Source organism: Oenanthe melanoleuca, chromosome 1A, assembly GCF_029582105.1.
Source record: "Oenanthe melanoleuca isolate GR-GAL-2019-014 chromosome 1A, OMel1.0, whole genome shotgun sequence".
NCBI classification, from domain to species: domain Eukaryota; kingdom Metazoa; phylum Chordata; class Aves; order Passeriformes; family Muscicapidae; genus Oenanthe; species Oenanthe melanoleuca.
The window spans coordinates 25,558,564-25,586,097 of record NC_079334.1 but is presented as its reverse complement, the minus strand read 5'-3'; the positions used below and the strand labels follow the sequence as shown (position 1 = coordinate 25,586,097).

Below are 27,534 nucleotides of genomic sequence, written 5' to 3'. Positions count from 1 at the left end.
GTCAGCCGAGTGCAGTACGGAGTACAAAATGTGAAATGTAACTAGATTAGAAGACTTACTAGTCACACATTTTAGCCATTCAACTGCATAATAACACAGTGTAAACTCTTGCCATGTGTTGTAATAGAGTTCCAATGTGCATCAAAACACATCTTACATGTCATAAATGAGGTCCTAGTTTAAAATAATGTAACCCAGAATAGATGCTGAAAAAAATAAATCCTGACCTACCTGTCTTGTGCTATTTATTTACATACACATATTTCTTTATATTTCCAAGGCTATGAATGAAAAAACAATTTGTTTGTTTTAACTAGGACTAGTTTCCTGATTTGGCTTAGTGCAAGATTGAACAAGCATGGATTCCAGAATGAGAGAGTGAGCAGCTACAGTACTGGCATAAAGTGACTTAAAGAGTATGTGAAACTACAGCTTCTGGTTCAACATTTTCTAGTAGTCCAAATGTCACAGGTTCATAAAACAGCAAGTCAAAAATCTCACCCTGCCGAGGCCCATCACGGTTGGTTGACTCTGACAGGCTGGGAGTAAACAGACAAACAGTGTGCTGGAAACTGGGGGCACTTTGCAACATCAGTGACTCACAGTATTCCATCACATTTGCACAGATCTGCCAAGAAAAAAAAAAAAAAAAAAAAAAGACAGCATGTCAATTACAGTATGTACAGGCTTTGGAGCATTAAATTTCACATGGACAAATGTCAGTGAACAACTTGCTTTTGCTCCTCTCTTCTCACCAGAATGTGATGATTCTATTTTCTCATCAGTTACAGACTCTCTTCTACTGCAAATCTAGGACTTTCAACTTTGCCTCTTTCCCAAACCTGCTAACTAAAATTTCTGGATAATTTTAAGTCCCCTTCGGCTTTAAGTTAGTGCTAGCCATTGCCCCTCTATACAAAGCTTTCGTTTTGAAAATTTTGGATCAATTTAAGTCTTCAAAATTCACAGAGTTTTTATGCAAAATAATAAAGGTTTCTAATGCAAATGTAAGTAAACATTTTCAAGGGTTACTTTAAATAAAATGTGGACTCCTATACCATACTAAAACCAGTGTAGAGCATTACTACTATCATATAAAATTATGATAACTAAACAAATCTGCACAGCAGGTAAAATGTGCTGAAGGTCCTAGCATCTTGTGTCCTTACCTGTTGCATAGCCAACTCAGTTTCATCCCTCTTGTTCACTCTGTCTCCTGCTGCATTATCATCTTGCAGCTTGAACTGACGTAGCCTGTCTGATCCCCCAAAACGACTCAGAAGTCCTAAGCACTGCCGCTGACATAAGAAATGAACACTTCAATTACCATCTCAACAAATGAAGTGCACAATTCTTTTCACTGAAGTGATACATGTCCCTTAAAACACAGTGTTAAGAAAGCAATGAAGATAAAACTTCTAGCCCTTTGTAAACAAAATTTAAGTTTTTAGTGTTTTAACATACCTTGATTTAATTTAGAAATTAATGGCATCCTAGAAGACTGCCAGTGAGAAATGAGTGCAATTCACAAGTGCACAGCTTTTCTTGTGTCTCTTGCAAACTATTATACAAAATACTATCAATGGCTTTAGGTTTACACATTCCCACACCCAAAATACCTCTACCTACATAGACAAACAAAATCTGAAGATAAGTCTGGTAAAGACAGAGTACAAAAACTAATTCAGTAACAAATAAATCAACCACTAGCATGTCTGATATACCAAATTGTTGAGCTGGAGACATGCTTGTGGCCAAAGTGGTAACAGACTGTTTCTGCATTACTTCACATGCTTTGGTGTTGGTTTCAAATTCTTCTCTTCACATAAACCTAAGCCAGGAAGGGAATCAAAGTCCCTGATGCTACCCCAATGTTGCCAAATGTTATCTCTTCCACTGGACAGGGAAGTGTGGGGAGACACCAAAACACAGACTACCAAAATCCCATCCCACTTCCACAAAAGAACCCTCAAACTACCACACATTCTTCTGGATGCTGGAAAACATCTCTTTCCCAATTGCTACTATTCAAAGTAAAAAAAGAGGAAGGATCACATCTAGATAGTCAATTCTAAAAGGACATGGATTAAGTATGTGACTTTATTACCTGAAATCGTCCGATGTGTCCTTGTAGCTCCATCTGTGTCCCTTCATTAACATCCATGTCCAGCTCAGTTAACACTCCTGATAAAAGATACAGCCATTAAATAACTGTTTGGGCTTTATTTTTAACAGATTTATGCAGTATATAAATTTAAATACAAGCAGTGATCAGAAATATTTCAGCCAAACATTCAACCTGAATTTTGCATATTTTTTGAGCAAAACATTCAAGTATGAATGCAGCTACTAGGATGAGAGCATGAGAGCATGCAGCCTAAAGTTCTGCTAAGTAATAAATGGAGGCAAGGAGGAAGGAAGGCTGGCATGAAAATTACAGCTGTTGTGCAAAGCTCTGTATACTGTAAGCAAAGAGACACCTAGGCTTAACCTACAACTCTTCACTCCTTTCTGCTGTAGCCAGACATGTCTCCTGAACAAAGAAAACCATTAAATCAAAATAGAGAAGTTATTTTGAACTGATAAGCATGCAGAAGTACCAATATATCCATTACAATCATTATTAGCCCTTTGTGAAGGTAAGTCACCAAATGGAAATGGCAGTATGCTAATCTGCAGTGCTTTTCCCCTGGGAAACTTTATATTTTAAATAAACAAAAACAGTGAAGAAATTAAAAAAATGGATATGCAAACAATTTTCTCTCTTAATTTCCTCAGTTACAGAACTTATTGAATAAGCACTGTTTTTTGAAGATACCACAGCTACTTTGAGCACTTCTACTTGCAAGTCACCACCAAGACAAAAAGTACTTAGTGTGAGGTAGCATGATGAAAAGAAAATGGAAAGTCAGACACATATGGACAATATCACTATGTCTACTGCAAATCCACCATATTTACTTCAAGAAAAATTATTTAACATTTCTTTATTTTTCTCAGAGTTCTAAATGTAAAAAAAAATAATCTGTATTGTCATGGATATTCTCTTCTGTCTTACTGTTTCCTTACAGAAAACAAAGCTTGAGATTCATGCAGATGGGGTTGAGACTTCAAAACAGCAGTTCTTACCAGGCAATGCTGCCTTGCTGATTATTCCTGTCAGGGAGGCCAGCTCCTGGAGAGATCCAACACTTATTTCTTGACACCTCAGGATTGCCTGGATAGTATCTGAATGGGAAATTAGGAACTGCAAAACCTGCACCACAAGAAAAAAAAAAAAAAAGAGAAAATATGAATGACTCAAAATTTAATGGCAAACAGAAAGGAAGCAATGCTTCTGAAGAATTTTAGAAGACCTTGTATACCAGCGAGGATGGGATTTAAAAAAAAAAAAAACAACTTATTATCAGAGAAAAAGCACATATAATTTCTTTGAATAAGCCAAAGTAGTGATACTTGAACATTTTTGGAACTTACCTGTCCTGCTGCTTGCAAGTGCTGTGCCATGCTGGATGTGAGGATCACTTGGCACAGCTGAAGAGCTGGAAGAAGAATCTGGCGATAACGTTCCACTGGAGCAGGAATGAAGACTGGGGGATCTCTCATTGCATACATTCTTAGGAAGTTTAAAAAGAAGGGAGTAAAAAAAAAAAAAAGAGATAAAGAGTACAAGAAAACTGAAGTCTAATAGTGAGGCAGAGTCTCAGCCTACATCTAGAGTGATTACTCTAATCTTGAGTGACAAGCCTAAACCTAAGTTATTACTCAAGAACTTAAAAACATTCATATTGCAATAAAAGGTCTAGACCTGAATTGAGTTTTATTGGAAAAGCAACACATTTATGATACACAGCTGCTGCCAGACATTTTCTTTAAGCAGGAAAAATTACTTCTTTGTATTATGCTACACTAAACTGGGTAACTTTGCTGCAGAAATACAACACCTGCTTACTGATATACAAGACTTGGTATTCTCAAATATTTTAGGAAGAGTTGTGCTTAATTCTAAAGCAGCTGTTAAATACAGTTCTCCACAAATATACTGTAGGTTTTGTACAGTCTTATTAGGTCTGATTGGAACTTTCAAATAGTGTACTTGGTCTAAGTCTTAAATTTTTCCAAAGTGTTTGAACTCCCAGTGTGTCACTAAGAACTGTAAGCTTAAAACAAGGACCATGGCTTAAAATCAACCCAGGCAATTTCCCCTAAACATGGAACTTCCGTCTCTGAGTTCTTCTCTCAATCACCTTGCAATACTAACATGGCAACACATCAAGAAACTTGCCAAACTGATTTTTTTTTTTAAACATGCCATAAAATATTCTTGAAATAGCATTTAATTCACTGCTCTCTCAATGCTTTATAGTGGAGGACAAACTCTGCACTTCAACTGCAAAGCCCCAAAATAAGTTTATAGTGTAAGCTGTTCTGAAAACATTACAGTATAAATTACTTAATAATAATACATTAATCATTTTTATCCAAGATAACAAATCAATTTTTATGTAGTCTAAGTATGTAGCATGCAACTACAATCTCACACCCACATCTGAAATTTTCCGCTCAATGAAAGGTAGCTTTAAACTGAACTGATAGGTTTAAGAAACATACAAAGAATAAACCCACAAATCATTACTCAAAGATCATGAGGCTATAAAAAGATGTGATGTGCTTCCAGGAAGACTGCATTATGGTTTCAGCATCAGCCAGGGAAGCAACACTTACCCCTGATGGTCTGTTTCAGGTCGCATGTCATACACCTGGCACTGCGCCAGCCGCACAATCACGCCAGACCGCAGCAGCTCTAATGCACCCTGCTGACTTTTGGCTACTCGAGTGAGGAATGCCTACACAAGAGAAGGTTAAGTTTTGGAGATGCACAATGATACTAATTATGTCTCATTTCTCACTTCATTTTAGCATCATTTCAAATATATTATTTCAGTAAAATTTCCCTAAGGAATACCTTCAGTGCAGACAGCTCAGTGTGTAGCTGTGGTGAAGCTGCAGATTGAGCTCTGGGTGGGAGGAGCCCCAGGCAAAAGCCTGTGAACCACCCTTTGCAAAACAAAGGGCATGAGGGACATGAGGCACCAGCCAGAGGATCAGACACTCAGAGACACAGCAGAAGACTCAGCTGGAAGACCTCAGACTGACTTACACAGACTGCTGAGGGATAAAAACCAGGGGTTCTTTTGTTCAGGGTCCCTCCTCAGAGGCACCAGCTCAAGCTCTTATTCTGTTGTTGCACCATGATTAAGTCATTTTAAGGATGGGCATCTGAGACTGCCCAGGGAAACCTGGGGTCAAACCAGTAAGGGAAACCTGGTCTGGGTGTGTGAGTGTGGTTAGAGTAGGGAGTCAAGTGGGGCACCTATCAGTCACTGGAGCCACTCTCTGTGAAGAGGCTTTGGTCTCAGCAGGTAAAGTCTCTGGTGGTGCAAGCATGAGTGCTCAGGTGCTCTTGAATGGTCAGACAGGAAAGCTTCCTTAACAATATCTCTGAGTACAATCAGTGCAAAGTGTAGACAAACAACTTTTACTAAAAAGTAAAATTAAAAAATACACACTGTAACACAAAATCCATTCTTAAGTACTGTTACCATTTTCGACTCATAGGTGTACAGCGCCTTAAGCAGAGGGGGCTGAGGTGTGAGCAAGCTCTGAAGAGCCAGATCATCATCTGCCAGGCTATGCACAAGCACCTTCAGGTAGCCACTATTCGAGAGATACAACAGCCACTGCTGCTGCTTGTCTACTGAAACAATGTGATCCAGTAAAGCCAAAGCCAACATCTGGGATGAGGGAAGAAAAACAAACAAATCAAAACAGAATTAAACCTATAAGATCAATGATATTTTTAATAAATACCTAGAAATTTGAAATGCTAAGCAGTTTTTTCTAACAGCTTCTTATAAGCAGAATGCATTTCTTCACTACAATTGCAATCATTTATGCGAAAAATATTTTAAGGTTTCTTGACACTAGTATAGTATAAGCCAATTACCTTTCTCTACTGTTCTTTTAAAAACCATTACAGATATTGTTGACCAATAACTAAGGCAAAATATTTTAATGAAGCATTGCCTCAAGCAGAAGTAATACTTAAAACTAGTTTGCCTTCTGACTAGATTGTCAGCTACTGGCTACTATTAGAAATTACTTCATCATGAAGTCACATTTTCCCAAGGTGACTAAGTCCATAACTTAAAAATGCTAACAAATAACTGTTTAAGAGGTCCCTACCTACATCTTTTGCAGCAGAGCTTTCTATCCTTATTTTTAAACAACAGGCACGTAGCCTTGTTGAAAAAACAAAATATGCATGTATGGCTCTCCTTTCAGCAGTTTGAAGGATGAGTGGGAGTACAGAAACATGAAACAGATTAAAAAAGATTAAAGATTTAAAAGATTAGATTCATTTACCCGGCCTATCTCATGGCCATCACAAGCATCACGACAGACAACCTCCATCAGAGCTGCCCCATAACTCTCAATAGTTGCCATGTTTTCCCGTTGCAATTTACTAAACACATCTTCAGGAGCCGTCAAATGTTCCCACATTGTTTTTTTAGCTGTAAAAAGCAAATAAGACAAAAAGTGAAAATATTCAGTGATAGGCATCATTAGCTTAACCACACCTGATGCTACATCCTTCAGGGCACTCTCTACACCTTGCAACAGAAGTGCTCCAAACAGTGGTCAAGAGTTTTTGTACTAACTGCAAATGTTCAAATCCACTCTTCCTTGAATATCACACAGATTAGCCAGAGCAAAATGTGTGGGCTTGTTACATCCATCATCCTTGTGAACAGTCTAAAATAATTCAAATGTTCAGTACTTGTTACACGCATAAACTAATAGGCCTAAAACTGGAAGTGTTCACAGCCAGGTTGGATGAGGCTTTGAGCAACTAGTCTGGTGTTCTTGCCCATGGCAGAGGGTTAGAATGAGATAATTTCAAAGGTCCCTTCCAACCCAAACCATCCTAGGATTCTATGAACTTTCATTGGGACCAAAGCATTCAGACTGATCCAAGTTAACAAGGTGTCTTAAATGGGAGAAAATAACACCGAAGTCAGCCATACACTTCAAAGGGGTCATAGCAAATTTGTCTTTTTTCTTTTACTACTGCAGCTCAAAACATAGACCAAGTAAAAGTCTGCATGCAGGTACTAGCCCCAAGATTTTTTCTCAATTCTTGTCTGAGCTTTAAATAATTATTAGAAACACTAAAAATTCAAGTATTTTAGCCATTCACAGAGAGAATGTGATACTTACCATAAGCACTCTCAGATAAATAGCAGCTCTGGTTGGCTTATTTTTTGCTTATTTTGTTGGGAGGAGGTGGTGGTAGGGTGTGTGTGAGGCTTTTGTGTTGGATTGCCCCCTAGGATGATCTTCAGACAAAGGAAGAGAAATGGTATGAAATAATCTTTGGGACTTGTTTCGAGGTTTTTTATGTGGTTGGTGTTTTGTGCTTTTTTTGCTTCAGAATTTGTTTTGTTGTTTTGGAGTTTTTTTTAATAGGACCACTATGGTAGAAGTGCACATAAAGATGTGAAGGCATAAGCAATTCATTTCAGAGGCTCTTGGAGCAGGATGTTTTTCATCTATTTCCAGAAGACAACTCAGCATGCAGAAACTGTACCCTCCAGGGTTTAGTAACAACTTATTTTTTGCTCTTTTCCAAATACAGTTGGACCGTACCTGCTTCTAAAGTGTCTGGTTCATCTGGTCTCTGGGCAATCTGCAAATAATAAAGCAGTGATCCATAAAGGTGCGTCCTCACTCTCTGGAAGCCACCGCCTGTTAAGAAGAAACATTCACAATTACAACCAAACAAATGTAAATTTCATAACACCGTCTTCCACTAGCACTTAATTTAACTTTCCTATGGCAGTGCTGGCAGAAGTAAACAAAACAACTAGATTCCTTATGGTGAAGTTCTACTGTTTGCATGAAAGTGCATTTATGAGTAAACTCAACAAGTTTATGCTGTTCTAGAAGAATGACAATATGAAATTCTCTTTACAGTCATTTACATATCTCTCTTGTTTATTGTTCAGATTTTTTTTAGAAAGTATCTGCTGATTTTTTTTGTTATTAACATCACTTACATCTATACTAATCATGTAAGATCCACCTAACTGACTTACAAAAATCTTCACTGCAGTTGTCTGAAAGCAGGTCAGCTCCTTTTTAGTCTTGGCAGATGGAATTCATGTACACACCCTGCAAAAGTCAACACACCTGTTTTCAAAATGAAATCCAGCAGCTTTTTCAAGATGATGTGGAGGGAGGAGTCACCAATGGAAGCAAAACCCATGGAAATGCTCTCAGAGCCAGGTGATGAGGTAAAAGAACCATCCAGCATCAAGACATATTGGGATTGTCCAGCCATAGGGAGTGCAAGGGGCTGTTTCTGCTCCGTTTTCACAGACTGGCTCAGGTGGGCAGTCAGGGTGAACACAGCCCCTGCCACCACTGGCATCAACTCCTGAGCTGCATCATCATCGAGGATCTTAACACAGAAGTAGACAGGAAAAAAAAAAAAGACAAAAAGAAAAAATGTTTAAAAAAGTGTCTGATTTTATGAGTTATTAAAGCAATTAAATTACCCTCTCACAACTATTTAATTTATGTATGCATAAGGACTTCATTTACATGACAGTATTTAAAATACATCACCAGTAATGTCAGAAACTTGTTTAGAAACCTGAGCTGAACATATTTTAATTGAGAAGACCACTAGCCTTCTGGGTTTTTTTACATAAATCACAGGCAGGCTGATAATCAAATCTGGATGGCAAAAAGAAGAAATATTTGAGATGCTTTAATAGTAAAATATCTAAACCTAAGCTAGAGAAAGAACAGCTGGTACTTTCTTTGCTATTTTATTACATTAAAAATGTGAAGGTACTACTTAAAAAACACAAAGGGCTCAGCATCAAAAAAGCATTAAGATAATGCGGAAAAACACTAACAAGAAGTTTGCATGCATTGTTTTTATTCACTCTATTATTTAGAAGGTAAATCTGGTACCTTTATCACTAATACTGAAGCAGCTTTCCTTTTAAGCTATACACTAATTTTGAACAGTAGTTCAATTACTTTCAATAGACAGTAACAATTCTTTTTCTCTACCTCACAGAAGTGATCACCAAGGTGTTACAGAAAATTAAGAGTCTGGAATTTCCTCTTTGTAAAGATTTTAGGAAAGAAATTTCTTCAGCTAGTGAAGGCCTTCCTTGTTTCCTGTTTTTTTAATTTAGTTCAAATAAAAAACAAAACCAGCATTACACGAAGTATAAGTATAAGTATAGTTTAGGTAACTCCTACAGAAGAAAATAATGGAAGTAACAAAAGCAAAACCCAAAAAAGGTTGCTTTCTTCCTTGAAAAAATATAACATTTTTATATACATTTCTCAAAACAAAGCTATTAATCACAACTATAAACCATGTAATTCTTGCACTAAAGCAAAAAAATAATAATTCCCAAGCAGGCTAAAAAGTACAACAATCCTTCATTAAATTTTGCCTTTTAAAATGGATTGGTCAGTAATAACTGTCTTGTCTGTCTCAAAAATTATTACTATAACTCAGCAGTAAAACATTTAGACTTTGAAGACAAACCCTCACACTTCCAAAAGCCCTTCTGATTTTACCATCTTTAGCTTTTCTATTACAAAGCTTCATTCAACTCTTCAGTTTTTCAAAAGCAGCAGCAGTAGGATTTGCATTGAATCATCTAAACGCAGTAAATTAACAAATATAGCAGTTTGCCTTCAGCCTTCTGTAAGTTTTTCTTTGCTTTTCATCAAAGCAGGCTGTTTCTTTTTCACACACCTTTTCCAGACTACCACCATGCTGGATGATACTGAAATGCCTCTGAAATTTCCCCATATATGGTACACAGTTCAACAGTAGCTCTGCAAGAATACAGAGCATCCCCTTTGTCCAAAGTGCATTCAACTTCAGCATAACAGCAATCAGAAAACTAAAAAGAATACTATATGCAGACAAAAAATTTTTGGATCACAATCAAAATTGCAGCACTTCCACATAAAAAGATGCAGCAACAAAGTTCAAGGAGAGGGTTGATTTCCAGCAGAGCACTACCTTGTCATGCACATCCTGCAACAGATCCCGGATAATCAGCTGCCTGTCCTCAGCCTGTATGAGATCCTGGGGGCAGGCAGTGAGTATGATTTCCACCAGCTGTCTCCACGACTCCAGAGCATGCCTCTTGGCATGGAGGCATTGCAGCAGCTTGTTCCGCTCCACTACGTACTGCAGGATAGTGTTGATCTCCTGAGAACCCAGCACGAACAAACTCAGTTACAATGTGCTACAAGAAATTCATTGCAAAGACAGACTTCAAGATGACAATTTTATCTATTAGTAGTAGTTCTCAAGTCTTCAGTTTACTAGAAACAAGCTGCTATTACTACTTTAACAAGGTAGCCCGTTCTGTTTCTGAGCTGCTTTTCACAGGGCAGACAACTGAATGTCTCAACCTTATAGGAAAAAAATTATTTTCTAACACTTTAAAATCAACAAAAACAACTATGAAAAATCTATTTGTGCCTTTTTTCCCCACTTAGTCTGAGTAGTTTCTCCTTTATCCTTTGCATCCATTTAATCAATTTCAACTTAATTTAAAAGATGGCAGAAAACTCAGAAAGCAACTAATCTCCCAGTTCACTGAAACTGTATCTGTGTAGAAAAAAGGAGAAATAAATCAGCATCCCCTGTAAGAGAAAGGCAAAATGATCCTGGCTGTAGGATGAACCCACCGTACTTGTCAACAGCCAATCTTATTATCAGTGTCTAACTGCCTCCTGTATGGTGGGGTGGAAGCTGCAATAGTTAACACTAATGTGGAGGGAAGAGGTTAAAGAAAAAAAGAAAACATACTCCAGGCCAGCTGTTCAGAGAACAGTACGGTAAGAAGGACCTTAGCTTATCAATTTTGGGATTTTTGTCTTCAGGAATTACTAACTCTAAACTAGGACTCAAATCCACAATCTTTTATAGTAAAGCTTACTGCTCGACAGGGTATGAAATCCGCCAAGAGCAACAAACAGCAGTTAACTTTTTCTGTACTTACCTCCATAAGTAAAGGTCTCTGACCTATTGCTGCCATTCCTTGAAGGGCATTGACTTCTGCAACCAGAACTCTGTGAACATACTGAAATTAAAAGTGAAACTTTAATGATGATCTGCTTTAAGCTAGCAGGCAGATAAACACCACACTGCAATTCACTCTCTGCCCCAGGGTTGAGTTAAAGACAGTTTAATAGGACAGAAAAGGAAAGCAGGGGGGAATAATACATCATGTAGAATAATACAAACAAGGGAGGTACAAATGCAATTGCTCACTACCTGCCAACCACTGCCCAGCCAGTTCCTGAGCAGCAGCTCAGCCAGCTTTCCCCTTAGCTTATACACTGAGCATGATAACATAGGGCATGGAACTTTGGTGAGTTTTGGCTCAGCTGTCCTGGCTGTGTCTCCTCCCAGCTTCCTGTACCCACAGCCTACTCACTGGTGGATGGTTTGAGAAAATGAAAAGTCCTCCATTATGTAAATATTGCTTAGGAACAATTAAAGGATCAAAGTGTTAGGAACATTGCTCTCATCCTAAATCCAAAACACAATACTATACAGCTACTATGAAGAAAATTAATGCTATTTGAGCCAAAACTAGGACAAGTGACAAAGGAGATGTATTTGTACTTCCTAAAAGAATCTAGGAGATGGCTACATTGTGACAGATGCAACAGATGGACTGGGCTTCCAACAAGTTTTACCCAATTTTTTAGGGTCACAAACTTTTCAGGATTATTTATCATACACTTGTCAAGTACTCATCACAATGTGACACAATCTTAAGTAAAGCCTCCAAGAACTACTGCAGTACGCAACAATGCTGCACATGTAATTGTGTACACAAATGTAGTGCTAGGTAGTTGTGTACTGGCAACCAAAGAAATACATATCTGAAACATACACCCTTTATGTAAAAGTAAGTTTCAAAGTATTATTAACACAATGATTTATTTTTTATTAAGATACAAAACAGCAAGTGCAACTTGAAAACAAAGACCAATGCTAACCTTGACATTGCAGACCACTTGTCCACGTGCATTCTTGTGCTCACAATTAGCAATGACTTGCTCAATTTGAGCCCGATCAAAAAAATCCAGTTGTAAAGGCTCTGGAATGTCCTGACTGAAGTCAATTGAATCCAGGATATTTAAGATCTTTCTGCGTACTGCAAATGTAAATCAATTCAAGTTGTATTCAGAAGTATTAAGGGGAAACAAAAAAAATTTAAGAGCCTAATTTACCTTTGAAAATCTAAATTTTTATCTTAATGTGTAAAGTTTCAAAAGAAAGCACTAAATCTTCAGGAAGTGTGATCAATCTATATAACAGGTTTAAAAACATTTTCTAAGGCCTTCAATTCTTAAATAGTCTTATATTTTATAGTTCTCCTGTTATACATGCATGTCATCCAATATTTACAAACAGAAGACTAATTTTTTCTCCTAAATGAAACTAGGCTGGTTTTCAATTATAACCATGCAGTCTTTTGTTGAGGAACCATAAGGAATCTGAATTTATTTATTTAAGACTTATATTCTTTGCTGAGAAAATACAAGTATGTTCAGCCTTAGCAACAGCCTCACTGTTCCTTAATAGACTGCCATTCTCCCATTTCATCCCTGCACAGATACTTAAACCCTTCAAACTGCCTTTCCAGTTCAGTATTTTCACTCACTCCAGCCATCTGTATCAAGGTTCTGTAATTTATTTTTTTTCTCCACACTAAATAAAATTGTTTCATGTACTGCTGCTGCTTAGAACACCTCTTTCTTTCCCCAAGTGTCCTTTCTGGAGGTGGCCCTCTGGCCTGTTCAGGAGCAGATAAACTTTACTGATAAATAATCAACAGTCATAACAGTTACCTTTAGAAGCAGTATCAAAATGGAGAAATCCACTGACTGATCGACTTTCATCTTCCATTCCTCCTTCACCATCAGCTGAAGGTAATAAAACATAATAAAAAAATTACAAAAAAACAAATCTAAGTGAAAATATGACCTACTTTATTAATAGTGAAAGACAGAGCACAGTGATAAACCTTTCACATTAAAGTCTTCTAATACAATACAGCCTTGAACTGTTAATCAAATTAAATCAATACTAATCTGACAAAAGCTATCCAATTATTATATATAGATTAGAAAATACCAGAAATGCCTAAATAGACATCCCACATGCTGGTATGAATAATGCAGTTGGATAGACACCATCAAATGAGTAGCATATCTGGACACAGTTACCCATACTCAGATCCTCACAAGGATGAAGAGAGTGCTCAGGCTGATAAAAGGGAAAACACCATACTGCAGTAGCCTGCTAAAATATCTTCCATTTATTCTACTTTCTTGATGTAAAGGATTTTATTGCCATCTAGGTTTATTTTTCTTGATTTACTTCTACCCTGTTCTAAAACTCTGAAATCTTGCCTTTTCATTTAACATTGTATTTTATACCACTTTGGGATTAAATATCACTTTTTTGATGTTATAATGTTAAAAGCAAAATTGACCAGTAGCTACTATCTTCTGCAAGAGAGATTTGAGAGCTTGTGACAGACTGAGAAACTTTGTCTAAAACTGATTACCATAGAAGATCTTCCACCTTCTCTATATTGTAACAATTCTAAACGGCAGCTCAAAATAAATTATTCTACAATTTTAATTATTTTTTAATATTCCCTTTCCTACCTCATAAACTGTTTTTAATTTTTCTATCAGCAATGAACAAAATCACGCCCTGATTTCTTTCACTTTGGAGTCTACAACCACCATAATCTTTCTTCCCGTATCTGCGGTGGCAATTCCACACCTGATACCACAAATGAACTGTCACAAGCTTATGAAGAATTCAAATGAAGTCTCTCATTGTCCTTTTATTCCAGCCTATTTACCCTCAGCAGAAGTTCCTCTTACCCAGGTATGGTTTCACAGGCATGTCATCGAGCAGCAGGTGCAGCAGTCTCTGTGTGTGGGAGCGCTGGCGGTTCAGCGACGTCACTCGCATTTCTATAGCTGCAGTCTTCATTAGCCACGACATTTGGTTGAGAGTTGAGATCTCATGTTCTGGATGGGGATAAAGCAGCAATTATAAAACTTAGCATAAATAATGTTACTTACTCCAAGGAAAGCATTTTTCACTTGAGAAAGCTTTTAGAGGATGTCATTAGTTATTATTTGCTTACAAGACAAAAAGACAGATCTGACAAAAGCCAATAAACGAACATGTGGTTATTTTGAAAACAACTCATACACATATATGCAATAAGCGTATACACAGAGTTCAATTCTTGCAGAATTAAACAATTAGCAGAGCCTGCAATCAATTCAGTTTAATAATGCTACCTGTGTTTCTTCTTTCAATCCTAGGGAGTCAAAAATCCATCGAATTTTAAGCATGCACAACCTTATCACAGCATAAAAATTACCTTTGATAGAAAATGGCAAGTACTGGAGCTGAGTGAATAAGAAATCCTGACTGGTCCTCAGGTATCTCATAGTTGGACCTGAAGTGTCAGAGCACGCACACAACTGATAGATCACCTGACAATCAAAAACAGTAGATAGCCATGTATTTTAAAAACAAACCAACCACCAAATCAAAAGAAGTATAATACTGTTCTACTGCTCAAACAATATTACCAGTATTTACAGGAAGTTTTTCATCAGCTTTCTTCAAAGTTGAACATATAATTTGTAACAGATGTTGAACTATGATATTAAAGAACCATCATGTGCATGACCACAATGGCTATTTGTTCACAACATGACAATACATGAGCCTGTTTGTTCAGCTCACTTAAAAATTACTTTTTTTTGTCTGTACATCCACCAAGACAGGAAATGTTTTCCCTGCTTCTACAGAACTGCCTTTTACTTTGAGGAATGTTTAAAATTCTTTCTATGGATTTTCAACATGATACAAAAGTGTAATTATACGATTCTATGATTTAAGTAGAAGCATCAGCTACCTTGCACATCTGTCTAAACTCAGCTGTCTCCCCCACCTGACCCTCTCAGCCACACAGAGCTACAGAATAAAGCAGAGAATTTCCCTGCCTTGTAATTTTATTTTATTGGCTGTCATACTACATCTCCAAAACTACAAAAAAAAAAAAAAAAAAAAAAAAAAAAATTGGCATATGCGTGAATGGACTTAAAGGCTGACCAAAGATATTTAGGCATAGTTATTAGGACATATAAGTATGTCCTAATCCCAAGTTTCTGACATGAGTGCAGATCCTTTGATTTCTGTGATGCTACAAGATATTTTTTTAAACAGAAGAAGGTAAAAAATAGGAAGAGTTCCATGTATATAATAACCTGACTAATACTCATTTTAAAAGTGAAACTATTATCAGAGTCATCAACCATCTGTGTTCACCAACCAAGAAGTAGCTAATGCTATTTAGAATCTACTTCCAGTATATGCCAACAGGAAATACGCTGAATACCTGGTAACAGAGTTCTGCAAGGTGGGGAGACTCCCGAACTGCTGTAGGCCCATTCCTTGTTTCAGTACCCTTCTCCAGTATGTTCAAAATAGCATGAAGGCAAGTCCGTGGGCAACCCAGGACACCTGAAAAGAGAAAAATAATAATGTTCTTGATCTTACATTCCTCCATAGCCAATAAAGGTCAAGTACACAGAAATACAGAACCCAAACTCTGTTTGGATACCCTGTGCTACTGTTCCACAGAGCTGCAGCAAAATCATCTGGCAAAGTTTTATCACCATTATTTAAAAACAAAGAAGGAACCATGTTTCAGTAACAACCTAATGAAAATATTTATAGTTAGTCTGTATGCTTTTGAGATGCTAGTGAATCAACTTGAATTCTTGCTTTTACACTTTTAAACCAAGAGCCATTTGACAATTTCAAAGAACAGCTTTAAAAAAATCCTGTCTTATTCTACAAAAACAGCCATTATATGACTAATTCTCCTAAAGGCACCTGACACTGCAACCAAGGGGAATAGGGAATACATTTTAATACTGAAGTTAAAATCCTGTCTTTTTGCATTCTTCCTTTAGCCAATTAGTCCTTTAATCGACCCAGAAAGAGGTCCTGAAGCAGTAAAAGCATCGATAACCAGAGTTCTTACAGGGGAAATAACCTTCTCTGTTTGAACATGTATAATTTATGCTTTAGCAGGAAATTATTATCTTGAGATAAATGTCCTACGGTCATTATTTCTTCACATTATTAACAAGCTAATTGAAAGACGTGGGCAAGGTTTCTCACACCTTTGAGACAGATTTCCTCGTCACTGACCTAACATATGACACCCTGTAAAATTGTGTGGGTGCAGATCAGTTACCTGTATTGCATAACTACTGAATTTCACAATATCTGAAGAAATAAAATTCAGGTCCTATTTAAACTTCATTTAGAACTATGAAGAACTAAAAATTATTAGGCCATAGTATCCAATACAAACCTAAAGATAATGAGAAATATTCTTCTCAAAAAACTAAAATAAAAGTATTGAATGTTTGTTTCAGCTTGTTTATATAAAGCATCCTATAAAACAGTTGAGAAGCAACCTTGTATTTCACACTGGAAGGGATACCATGACATCTCAACACCAAACTACTGCTAGCTATGATATCAGATCACTGTTCACGGTTTTAGGAAGTTGGGTCTTGAAAACTTCCAAATATTACGATTGCATGACCTCTGTAGCCAACCTGCTTCACCATCTTCTGGTGAAAAAATTTCTCCTATATCCAAACTGAGCCTCTCTTGTTTCATTTTATGCCCGCTGCCTCTCGTCTTCCTGTCACACTGCCCTGAAGAGTCTGGTTTTATCCTGTCATTTATGCCTTTGCAGGTGTTCAAAGGTTTCTATTAGGTCCCCTCAAAGCCTTTTTCTTCTCCAGACTTCCCTCAGCTTCTCCTCACAGGCTGAATAATCCAGCTCCCTGACCATCTCTGCTGGACTTGCTCAGTCTGTTTTGTAAAATACTAATTAGAAACTGAGGAAGCAAATAAGACACAGAGTAACATGCTATTATTCTCACCAATTCAAATTTAAAGCAGCAGGAGTGATATTTCTAAAGTTTGCATTATCACATATATATAATTAATTAACATATTTATATATTCCTAGAACTAGAATGAAACCTTACATGTTCTAAAAGGCTTTTTTCTACAACATTAAAAAAACAAAACTGGTTTTCTTTCCTATAAATAATTTGAAACAGGAATTTGAGGAAGGACAGAACAATATCCAAGAAATAGAACTAGTTCAAAGTGACAATCTCTTTTGTAAGTTCACATGTTGTCATATGTAGGTACTACTTGCATCATCAAATCAACTTCTTTGTACCATGGACACAGCTATGCTTTATTTCACTTCTAAATTATCATTTTCCCCCACAATTCTAATTTCAAGTCCGTTCCAAAATCCAATGTAAACAAAGAATCAAATACTAAATTTGTTTAAATGCTGCATTTGAGTATTAATACATTTTTCCATGTAGCTTTTGAGGACTTGAACAAGGCCTGTTGTTTTACTCTTAAATTGAAGAGCAACTGCTTTTCCCCATGAATTTCCCAATAAATATTCTCTGTGTTGCTAACAGAACTATTGTTAACAGCCTCTCCTCTTCATACCTGGATCTTGCAAATTTGTGGTGCTGACAGGTTTCTTTAGTTCAAACCCCAAGAGATACAGAGCTAGGCTGGGAGGACTGCACTCAAGAGAGGTGATTAGGAGATTCAGAATATGGATCCTTGTTTCATGATGGATTTGTGCCCGCTTCTTTTCTGGCTCCAGCTCTTGATTAGGAAAAAAAAAAAAAAAAAAAAAAAAAGGAGAAAAAAGCAAATGTGGTGAATAATGAAGTAAAAAATTCATCTAATAGAATAATTTTCAGTATCTTCAAGTTAATTACAAGAATGTTGAAGGATCAACTTATATTACTGCAAAGAGATACAAGAACAAAATTCCAAATTACTGGTAATACAGCAGTAAATAATACATCCAAAGCAATGTTAAATACTTGTCTTCTGAAAACAGTTTGGAATTGGGTCACCATACTGTGGACATACTTCAATAAAATATAGATGTTTTTCGTTCTGTTAAAGGTCCGATTCCACAGAAAACAGAGGAAGATTGTTTCCTTACTTATAAGCACTTTTTACACCTCCTTCATTAATTTCATTCCATGCAAAAGACAACTGTTTAAGCCATTTTAAGAAGCCTTTTACATACCCTCATCTGGATTAATTAATTCTTCTGCATCTTCATTATCTAAACATTCCACAAATCCAGCCATCAGCTTCTGGCTAACACTCTGTATTCAACAATGGAAGGATGGAAATGAAGACAGTTTTAAGAGCACTAAACCAAATACTTTTCATAATTCCCTTCAGATAGGTTGACAGAACTTCTAGACAAAAATTATATAACTTACTTAATAAGCAAGAGTTAACAGTCACATCTGTTTTAAGAACAGGTTAGTAATTAGCCACTGAACAGAAAAAAAAAAATCTACTGTTGTTACATATGCTCAACTATTACCACAGATTGAAGACTATAATGTCACAAAAGATCTCCATATCTCAAAGAACATTGCCCTTTTTCTTCTTGAAAACATTCATGATTTTGCTTTTTTCAATCAATAAAGTAATTGTTTTTCTAATGCCACAGTAAAAGACGTTTTATATGTGCATAAATAAAAAAAATAAAATATAGTTTTAACGTATTTGACCTAGAAATCTATCCTTTAAAGAAACATTATGAAGCTCCAGTATTTTCCATCAGTTTCTCTTTTCAGATTCAAAGAAACAGATATTACCTGATCATGTGTGAAATCACCAACTAGTTTTATCTGGATGTTGGAATTATCAGAAATACAGCACAAAATCTTGGCACTTTCAAAAGCTAGTTCAGGATTGCTGTTTCCATGGTAAAGATACCTTCAAAGACACAAGATTATGGCAATGAAATTGTTGACTTTTTAGAGATGGTGACGTACAGATAAGAAACTAAACAACATTTAGAACTAAAACATTTACAAATCAAATTACATGAGATAATATTAATGCTTCAAAGAAAATTTCACTCTATATGAAACTCTGAACGCTCCTCCATTGGGAGAGATGAGTAGGCTGAGTAGGGATAATAACCTTTCCTGGAATTTTTATCATTCTTTTTATCCAAAATCTACATTAAACACTGCTGCATAAGTTAAAAAAACTGCTCGCAGGCATTTAATACAGTAAATAATGCACGTGTAAAACACAGCCAACAATCAAATTCATTTAACTCTCCCATACTGTGACAATCAAAGCCTGGGGCAAAATGAAATTATATGCAAGGGAATCATTGAACATAAGGTAGACAGGAAGAAATCATAAGAGGGGGAAAATTCAGAAAGAAAAACTATAAATATAGATCCCAATCTTGCACTAGACAATCACAGATCATACCACCTCTGAAGAATCTCCCCTCACCAAAAAAAAAAAAGAAATCATGAGATGCTCTACATAAAGAGGAGCATTGGCTAGTGAAACCAATGAAAGGATCCAGGATCCAAACACTTCTGTGCCTCCAAAACTCCTCCCTTCTTAGTATTTTGTACATACCTAGCAATATTCACCACGTGGTCTGCCTTTTTAGTGCGAGGATTGATTCCTTGAAGCAGCTGCTCCAGTGGTGTGACAATAAGGGAAAGGTGGCTCTCCCGCAACAGATCCATAAAAATATTCTCCTTCTGTAGGGTTAAGTTCAGAAGTGCAAGGCAATACTGTACAGCTTTCTCTAAGTGCTTCTTCCCTGCAGTGCACAAAGAACATGAAAAATACAAAGGAGCAAATAAATAGACTACATTAATAAATGTCATTCATCAAGCCTTGTACCAATGAAAAAAACCTGTCAGCTCTTTACCAGTAGGAAAACTTCCCCCAATATAGGATTTTTATATGCAAGAGATACAACATCAAGTTACAGATATGCAGTGTTAGCTTTAAATCCTACTTAGTATACATTTTAACTTCACATGCAAAATGAATTCTAGGTACATACCAGGAAATGGAGCATAAGTATCAAGCTGCTTAACCCCTTCTTCTAGCAAACTAAGGCAAAGTTCCAGCATTGGGGACTCATTCAACAGATGATACATCAAATTAAATCCAGGTGGTTTATATGCTATTATTTCTTCTCCTAAAGACAGAAGGAGTAAAATAAAAAATATAACCTCTAATGAAAACCCCTTTTATTACTCCAGTTCGCATAAGCTACAAAACGTAATAGCCCCCATGGTTCTAAGCAACAAGTCTGCACAGATTTTTTTTATACAGAAGCCTTTCAGGAAATTTTAGAAGTCTGGGAAGAGTTGTAAAGGCAATTACCATTACTTTCCAGTATCTAATAGCACAATTTCAAAATTTAACCCCAAGAAGATCTGATCAAAAAGAAACTGGAAAAAGTTTACATCCCCCCCAAACCTGCATGAAGACCCTGAATGAGGGAAAAAGCATTTCCAGAAGTCAAAGAGAATGTCCTGATCCTCACAATAAGGATAAACTCCCATGACTGCTATAACAATGTATGCCAAAATGAAACTACTAGCCTAAAATTCAAAGACCTTCATGATATGAAATAAAAGAAGACTAATGCCTCTTCATAAATTGTGGTAGATTAAAGCAGGAAAACAGTAAGAATCATTTATAACATGCAAGTGACAACAGGGGTATGGTTTCTTTTGGCATCAGCTTTAAAAATGCCCTTCTTCCATTCATTCCATGTGTGCCACTCCACCACACACCAACAGACAAGCCATGCCACTGGAGCCACACACTGAAACTGTCCAAAAAATGCATCTACTCAAAACTAGATCAACCCACTTCTCCAAAATATTGTGGAACTCACAAATAATCAAACAAGTTGAAGGATTAGCCGAGGACAGGAACAAGCTAACAAATTCTGAGCCAGATATGCTGCCAAGTACTCTTTGTCAAAGTACGAGGCACAGAGGCCTTCCAACTCTAAAGCTGTCTTCAATTAAAAAGTGGTTCTCACAGCACTGCTACAAGAAAATCCACAGGCATCACTTTCAAGAAACTTTCAAGAAAAAAAATTTAGAGCCCAAATAAGCCTTGGATTTCCTACAATGAGGCAACTGTAATCTACATTAGCCTTTTAAAGAATAAGTGTTTAGAATTAAATGCTTCAGGTCACAATTCCACTGCTACTGCCTGCTTTCAGTAATTCATATATCAATAATATAGGTTATCTTGAATACAATGAAGCCTTTAAATCAACCATACAAATAGTGGTGATTTAGATATAGACCAAAGAAGTCCAGAGGAACAAGCCAAAACTGAGTTGCTGCTCAAGTTTCAAATGTTACACTTCAACCAAATCAGAAATGAAAGAGACAGAAGTTATCCTCCTAGCAGAGATAGAAAAGTAGAAAATAGTGTATGTGAAGACCTACTGCAATGCAGATCTCGGTAATACATGGAAAGTTTTATAACATGCTCCTATTTTAAAGTCTTGATATAGCTTTCCACCAGCTTATTTGTAATATTAAAAAAGATCCCAAGATAGAGGCAACAGAGCAAAACAAGCTATTATTCTGTTTATCAGTGAACAAATAAACAAGTTAACCTTGTAACTCCACATATTGGTCCACAAAGTCTTCAAGTTGAGGTTCGTAGTCCCGCAATAATTTGTAAAACACTTCCAGAACTACCTCAGCTACTTCCCACTGCAGATAATGAGAACACAAATAATATACAGATTAAGACTGATACTAAAGCAACAAGGCCCAGATGATAAAGAACACAACACACAGTGCAGTGATATACTGGACCAGAATCATGGCTAGTATTTCAAAATTAGGTAGCAAACATGCCAACAACACTACACTTCATCATGTCAAATCATCCGAAAGCCCAAACTTTCTTTCTGAAGTGAAAGGGAACACTGAAACAGATTTATTACCTGTTTTAGGCTCTATTATACAACATACATATAAGGATACTGTAACTATAAGCAACAAATAATTTTTATTAGTATATAGCTAAGAATAGATCAAGAATAGCCAGCTTCCAGGATACAGTTTAGCATGTGCTTTCATCCAGAAGTATTGTAAAACAAAGCCATATTCCTTGGTTCATCAAGTCAGAAGTATTTTCTCAATGAGGTAACACTGAGAAAAGGACAAATCTGACTTGTAGATTTGGGCATGTCATGTTCAGAAGTCATTAGCCATTCAGTAGACTTGCAGAATCCTGTACAGCAAATGAAAGTTTAGGAATACAAACTTTTTTTAAAAAAGATACTTTATACAGGCTCCTTTGAAGTATATCCTGACCCATGAATCGAAATATCACCTGTTTACAGAATCAAAACACTATCAAATTCTCTAGGTTACTTTTGCTGCATCAAACCTGCATAGGTTTCTCAAACAGATCTAAGCCACATCAACAACTATATCCTAAGAAAAAAAATACTTTCAAACAAAAATTACCTTTTCAGCAGCTCTCCGGTAAGCTCTGGTGCGGAATCGGAGAAACACAGAGTCCCTGAGGAACTGGAGATAGGGATCAAAGCCTGGAGGGCGGAGACCTGCTCCCAAGTTAGCTGGGAATGAACTCTCCACCAGAGTGCTGATGAGTCGACAGAAGGCACGAGTTAAAGGATATTCCTCACACCGGGACTCAATCTCATTCAATTCAACCTTCCCAGGAGGACAGCAAAAAGAGGAGGAGACAAATCACAGATTTTGGGGGAGGAAGAAACATGTGAGAAACAATATGTTAGCATCATCTGTGGATTACTTCACAGTGAATCAACTTAGCAGCATTTCTGTCTACAGTACAACACAAACAGAGCAAAAGCAGCAAAGCATCACTCCTGTTATTTCAGTTCAGCAACATACATTCACTCCTTTCTCAGCTACTAGAAGATATGCCTCAACATTTACCTTCTTTGCTTTTAATTTACCACTGTTGTTAGAAGCAAAGTGAGCTGTACCAAGATGTAACCAAAGAGGGTCCAAGTTAAGAAAATCTTAGGAAGAAGTGCTCATGAGGACTTTGAGGGTTTAGATGCTGTTCTGTTACTAAAATGAAGCTGAACTAGATGTTACAAAGGCTAAAATTTTCCAGAAATTACAAGCAGGCTTGAAAGCAAATTACAAAGCAGTGCAACAATAGCATCTATTAGAAAAGTTTCCCATGGACACAGCAGGAGAGGCAGCCTCTGCAAGTGCTTCCCAAATGCAAACCCAGATGATCAGAGAGGCTGCCTAAGTACAGACTCTCTTACCTCAATACCAATTGCTTGTCTCTGCCCTGGACTTCTCACAGTTTGTAATATCTTCAAAACAGAAAGAGAAATGAAAATAGACCAACACATTTCACATGATCAAAGTGCATCTCCATCATTTTTATCAGGAGCAAAGAAAAGATACTCATCACATTTTAGATCTAAAAGCCAAGATTTTTCTGTCTGAGAGGGTGGATTACTTTTGACACTTGTATGCTTCCAGCTTTATATTCTCCAAGATCTGCATAAAGTTTTCACATAAATGATTTTTAACTTATATTGGGAAGGGGAAAGACATTTCCTTCATTATCTCTTACAATAGTATATTTTAAGAAATATCATAGCTTAGGAAGCAAAGGTGGTAAGATGTCAGTATTGTCAGGGTCTCTTATTAGCAACTAAAAATAAGGCAATTACAGTTCACACAGGACTCTTAGGAAACCTGTATTGACGCAAAAATAAGCAGCCAATGACATCTCTGAGACGAGACTGTCATTTTCAAAATCGTTCCAAAGCATTAACTACATGAAAAAATTATATTCAACAATGGCAAAAATAAAGTTTAGGAAGAAATAATATACTATTTTGAATATACTACTGGCAATTTCAACAAACTAGGATGCTACAGTTCTAAGCACTGAAAATCCTAAGATACCTGTGTATATTCCAGAGATTGCCAGAGTGAAGCAGCTATTTCAGGAGATCTTCCAAAAGCAGTAAGGGTTTCCAACAGCTCGGCTTTCAGAATAGGAGGAATGCTGCACTGCAGAAGTCCCAGGATGACCACTACTGGTGTCCACTGAGGGTGCTCACAAAGAGCCAAGCGAGCATTCTCACTCTACAGTTCAAGAGAAAACACAACTGCAGATTATTATTTTGAAGGTTTTTCATGTGTTACAATCTCTAATTCACAGTTCAGTACCAAAGACACTGCTTTGTCCTTGAAGGTACTCAAAATATCAGAAGATTTAGTAAACAATTCCAAAGCAAACCATTTCAGTTAAACAAAAAGCCAAGTATGAAGACTTACAAGTACTAGAATTGTGCCTATTCACAAAGAAAAATTACTTAGATAATACAAGCTTCTTCTAACAACTCACTTTTTTTTTTAAGCAGACACACATTAATGAAATTAGTCTTTAAATACTTACACTCCAGCAGCTTCTTCAAGCATGGGTAAAGGGACTTTTATTAGTATTTCTATTACATACATTCTATATATTTCTACGACTCACTGCATTTGGACATTTGCTAAGAACTTCTAGCAATTTGTTTTAGTCTAAAAACAGGATCATCACTCACATAAGCTCACTACAGACTCTGAGATGAACCACTGTACAGGAACAAGCCTCTAGCTTCATCAAATGGTAATTCCCTGCATCCTTAGAAGAAATTTATCTTTATCCCAGATTATGAATTGAATTAGTTTCACTGATCTGTCTCGTGTTTGTCTCAGTAAAACCAAGGCTATCTCACTATATCACAGAACTTTTATACTGCAAAGTCTGGTGGGTACTTAAGAGCAAAATTCTACACTATTCAGAATTATACAAACAAGTCACAATACAAAATTATGCACTGCAATTTTATTCTCCTGGAATTCTCTTCGGTTTGGGGACATTTTAAATCATAACTCTGGAGGCAAATTTCACAGCTGATCACCTTCCTTGCCAAATTTCTACCACTTTTGAATTCAACTATTACTTTTGCTTTTTCAAACTCATAAATAATGGCAAAGAATTTTTCTACTCCCTAGTGATTTATTGCAAATATACCTCACTTCTCAAAGACATCTCCATTACCATCAGAGCCAAGGAAGCAAGGAAATCAGCAGTACCAACAAACACAGAAAAAGACATGCCTTCTGCTTCACCTACACCTTCAGTGTTTGGTCATTACAATTATTCCTGATGCCTCCCATACTTTTGGAATTCACTAATAAAATGACAACTACTAGCTAAATTTTCTTTACATACTCTTTTAGTCAAGGAGGACTTTAGAGCAGGATGATGATGATGATTTGCAAGGAAAAAAAAGTATTAACTAGGAAAACCAAACAAAAGGTTACTTACCCAATTGACTATAACAGTGGTCAGCTGTAAAAATGCAATTAATCCATCCTGCTCCTTCTGTGTGATGCCTCGGAGAGGCAGGTGACGGTACTGGACACTGTCTGCACTTGGCAAGTCTTTCCTTAAGTGCTCATGATAAAGCATCAAAGAGTGGAAGAAATGCTCCCAGGACAGGACTGCCACCAGCTCCTTGGATGTTTTCCGCTAGAAAAACAAACAGGTGACAAGATTTTCTTTCTACTCTTTCACAGGGTGAAAACCAGGGTAGCTAAAACTAAAAGGAAAATTTTCTTATCTAAAGGAAAAAGTAAAGCTCAAAGGAAAGTTATTGTATCCAAAATTAATCATGCAGGTTTGGAGATTTTTGCTTGTTTGTGGGTTTTTTTGAGACAGAAAGGTGCTAATACAAAGAACTAGTATAAATAAGTTTTCTGTTTTATAAATTGAAATCTTGGCAGCAATATTTATATTTTCAAAGTAGGGTTTTTTCTATAATTTGACCAATGCAAAATGAATGCAAAACACAGGACTGACCAGCATCTCTTACTTTGAAAAAGTGCTATTATATTACATGTATCAAAAATTTTTAACTGAATAAAGTTAGCTCATGAAAGTTACCTCGTACATTTTGTAAATGCAGCTAACTTTAAGACATTACTCATTTTTTATTTTATAATAAGCAACACTGACATTCTGCATTTCTTATGGTGTTAAGACACGAGTTTTTTTAAAAAAAACATTATTTCACTTGGTGAATTGCTTGCTAAGGTGCTCAAACATCTCATTACCTTACCTGTCAGATTTTTTTTCAGATTACAGTTTCAAATAAAGCCTTCAAATTTCATCTATGTACTAATAATGAAATGTTTAAAGTACGAGGCCACAATTAATCTCAAATGAGTCTTTGCACTCTTTGAAAGAAAAGGAGTTGAGAAAGAGCTGAAGTGTCACTTCTCTTACCATGACTACTGCCATTGACTTTTAGCAAACTAAAGCAGTAATGAGCACACTGAGGCCCACTAGCCAGTCCCCGCAGCATTTTCAAGTATGGGATGTAAATTGTGGAAGGAAGTAGATCTCCCATTTGCCTAACAAACTTTGACAAGACAACCTAGAACAAATAAAGATCAGTGTTTTAAAAAAAAAAAAAAAAAAAAAAAAAGGTAAATCTGAGTATTACAGGAAAACATAAGGCAATACAAGTCAGAAAACAGATTCAACATAATCAGGGTGGGGTAGACAACTTCCTTTGTAGACTGGCCTATTCAGTCAGACATGTTTGAAAGAGGAACTAAACAAAATAACTCATGTGACTGCAAAATATGCTGACCCTCCAATTCTGTATTTCTAGCGATAAAATTTACTTCAGCTCCCAAATGTTCCACAGGAGTATTATTAGCATATATCACAGTGCAAGTTAAGTAAAGAATCCAATGTGCTTGTCATAGACCTGAACAGTGACACACACACACAGTGGTTCCTTTCAGAATCATATTAGGCTGCTTGCAGATTGCACCTGGCCCTAATTTAAGTTGCCAGTATTCTGGGTGGGTCTTGGGATGTGTCTGATTTGCCTGCACAAGGTTTTGCCTAGCACTGCACAGTCCTTCAAGAAGCATTGAGGGCTGACAGCACCCCAGGTATCCGAAGAGTTTTAGGAATGTCTGCTTTATCTGCTTAGATTGTTTCTCCATTCTAATTTTAAGTCGTTCTGTCTCTTATGGACTACAATTTTTGGACTTCTTACCCCTAAGTACTATCAAATGCGTTAATAGGTTTTTTTTATTTTTAAGGAATCTAACTTCTCAGTTACATGAAAAAGGCATGTAGAAGTCATCAGCCAAAAACAAAAGAGAGCTATCAGAGTCCATTTAGCACATTCAGCAACTGTAGTAAATCAAACCTAAAGAGCATTTCACAGTGGTTTGCTATTACTCTTTCTTGCTAAATTTATTGACAACCATGAATGGCTGGAAGCAGCTCATTTTAGGGCAAGCAACAACGACCATGCCATGCAGAGCAGGACACATAGAGTCACTGAAATACAGTAAGGTCTTCTTAGA

The 27,534-nt window shown here is 36.6% G+C and overlaps 1 protein-coding gene across 1 annotated transcript in view; it reads right to left on the bottom strand.

Annotated features, from left to right (window-relative positions):
• Window positions 1–27,534, bottom strand: part of NUP205 (nucleoporin 205) — a 43,476-nt gene that overhangs the window by 3,929 nt on the left and 12,013 nt on the right. The window contains 29 exon segments of the mRNA XM_056508116.1: window positions 502–628; window positions 1,170–1,298; window positions 2,108–2,184; window positions 3,130–3,256; window positions 3,478–3,616; window positions 4,726–4,847; window positions 5,604–5,795; window positions 6,427–6,575; window positions 7,711–7,809; window positions 8,254–8,524; window positions 10,124–10,315; window positions 11,115–11,195; window positions 12,124–12,281; window positions 12,979–13,053; window positions 14,029–14,178; window positions 14,541–14,655; window positions 15,567–15,691; window positions 17,732–17,896; window positions 18,333–18,414; window positions 18,919–19,039; window positions 19,709–19,898; window positions 20,148–20,285; window positions 21,735–21,834; window positions 22,600–22,809; window positions 23,400–23,450; window positions 24,055–24,237; window positions 25,472–25,643; window positions 25,645–25,675; window positions 26,432–26,582. Coding sequence (XP_056364091.1) covers window positions 502–628; window positions 1,170–1,298; window positions 2,108–2,184; window positions 3,130–3,256; window positions 3,478–3,616; window positions 4,726–4,847; window positions 5,604–5,795; window positions 6,427–6,575; window positions 7,711–7,809; window positions 8,254–8,524; window positions 10,124–10,315; window positions 11,115–11,195; window positions 12,124–12,281; window positions 12,979–13,053; window positions 14,029–14,178; window positions 14,541–14,655; window positions 15,567–15,691; window positions 17,732–17,896; window positions 18,333–18,414; window positions 18,919–19,039; window positions 19,709–19,898; window positions 20,148–20,285; window positions 21,735–21,834; window positions 22,600–22,809; window positions 23,400–23,450; window positions 24,055–24,237; window positions 25,472–25,643; window positions 25,645–25,675; window positions 26,432–26,582 — 3,922 coding nt within the window.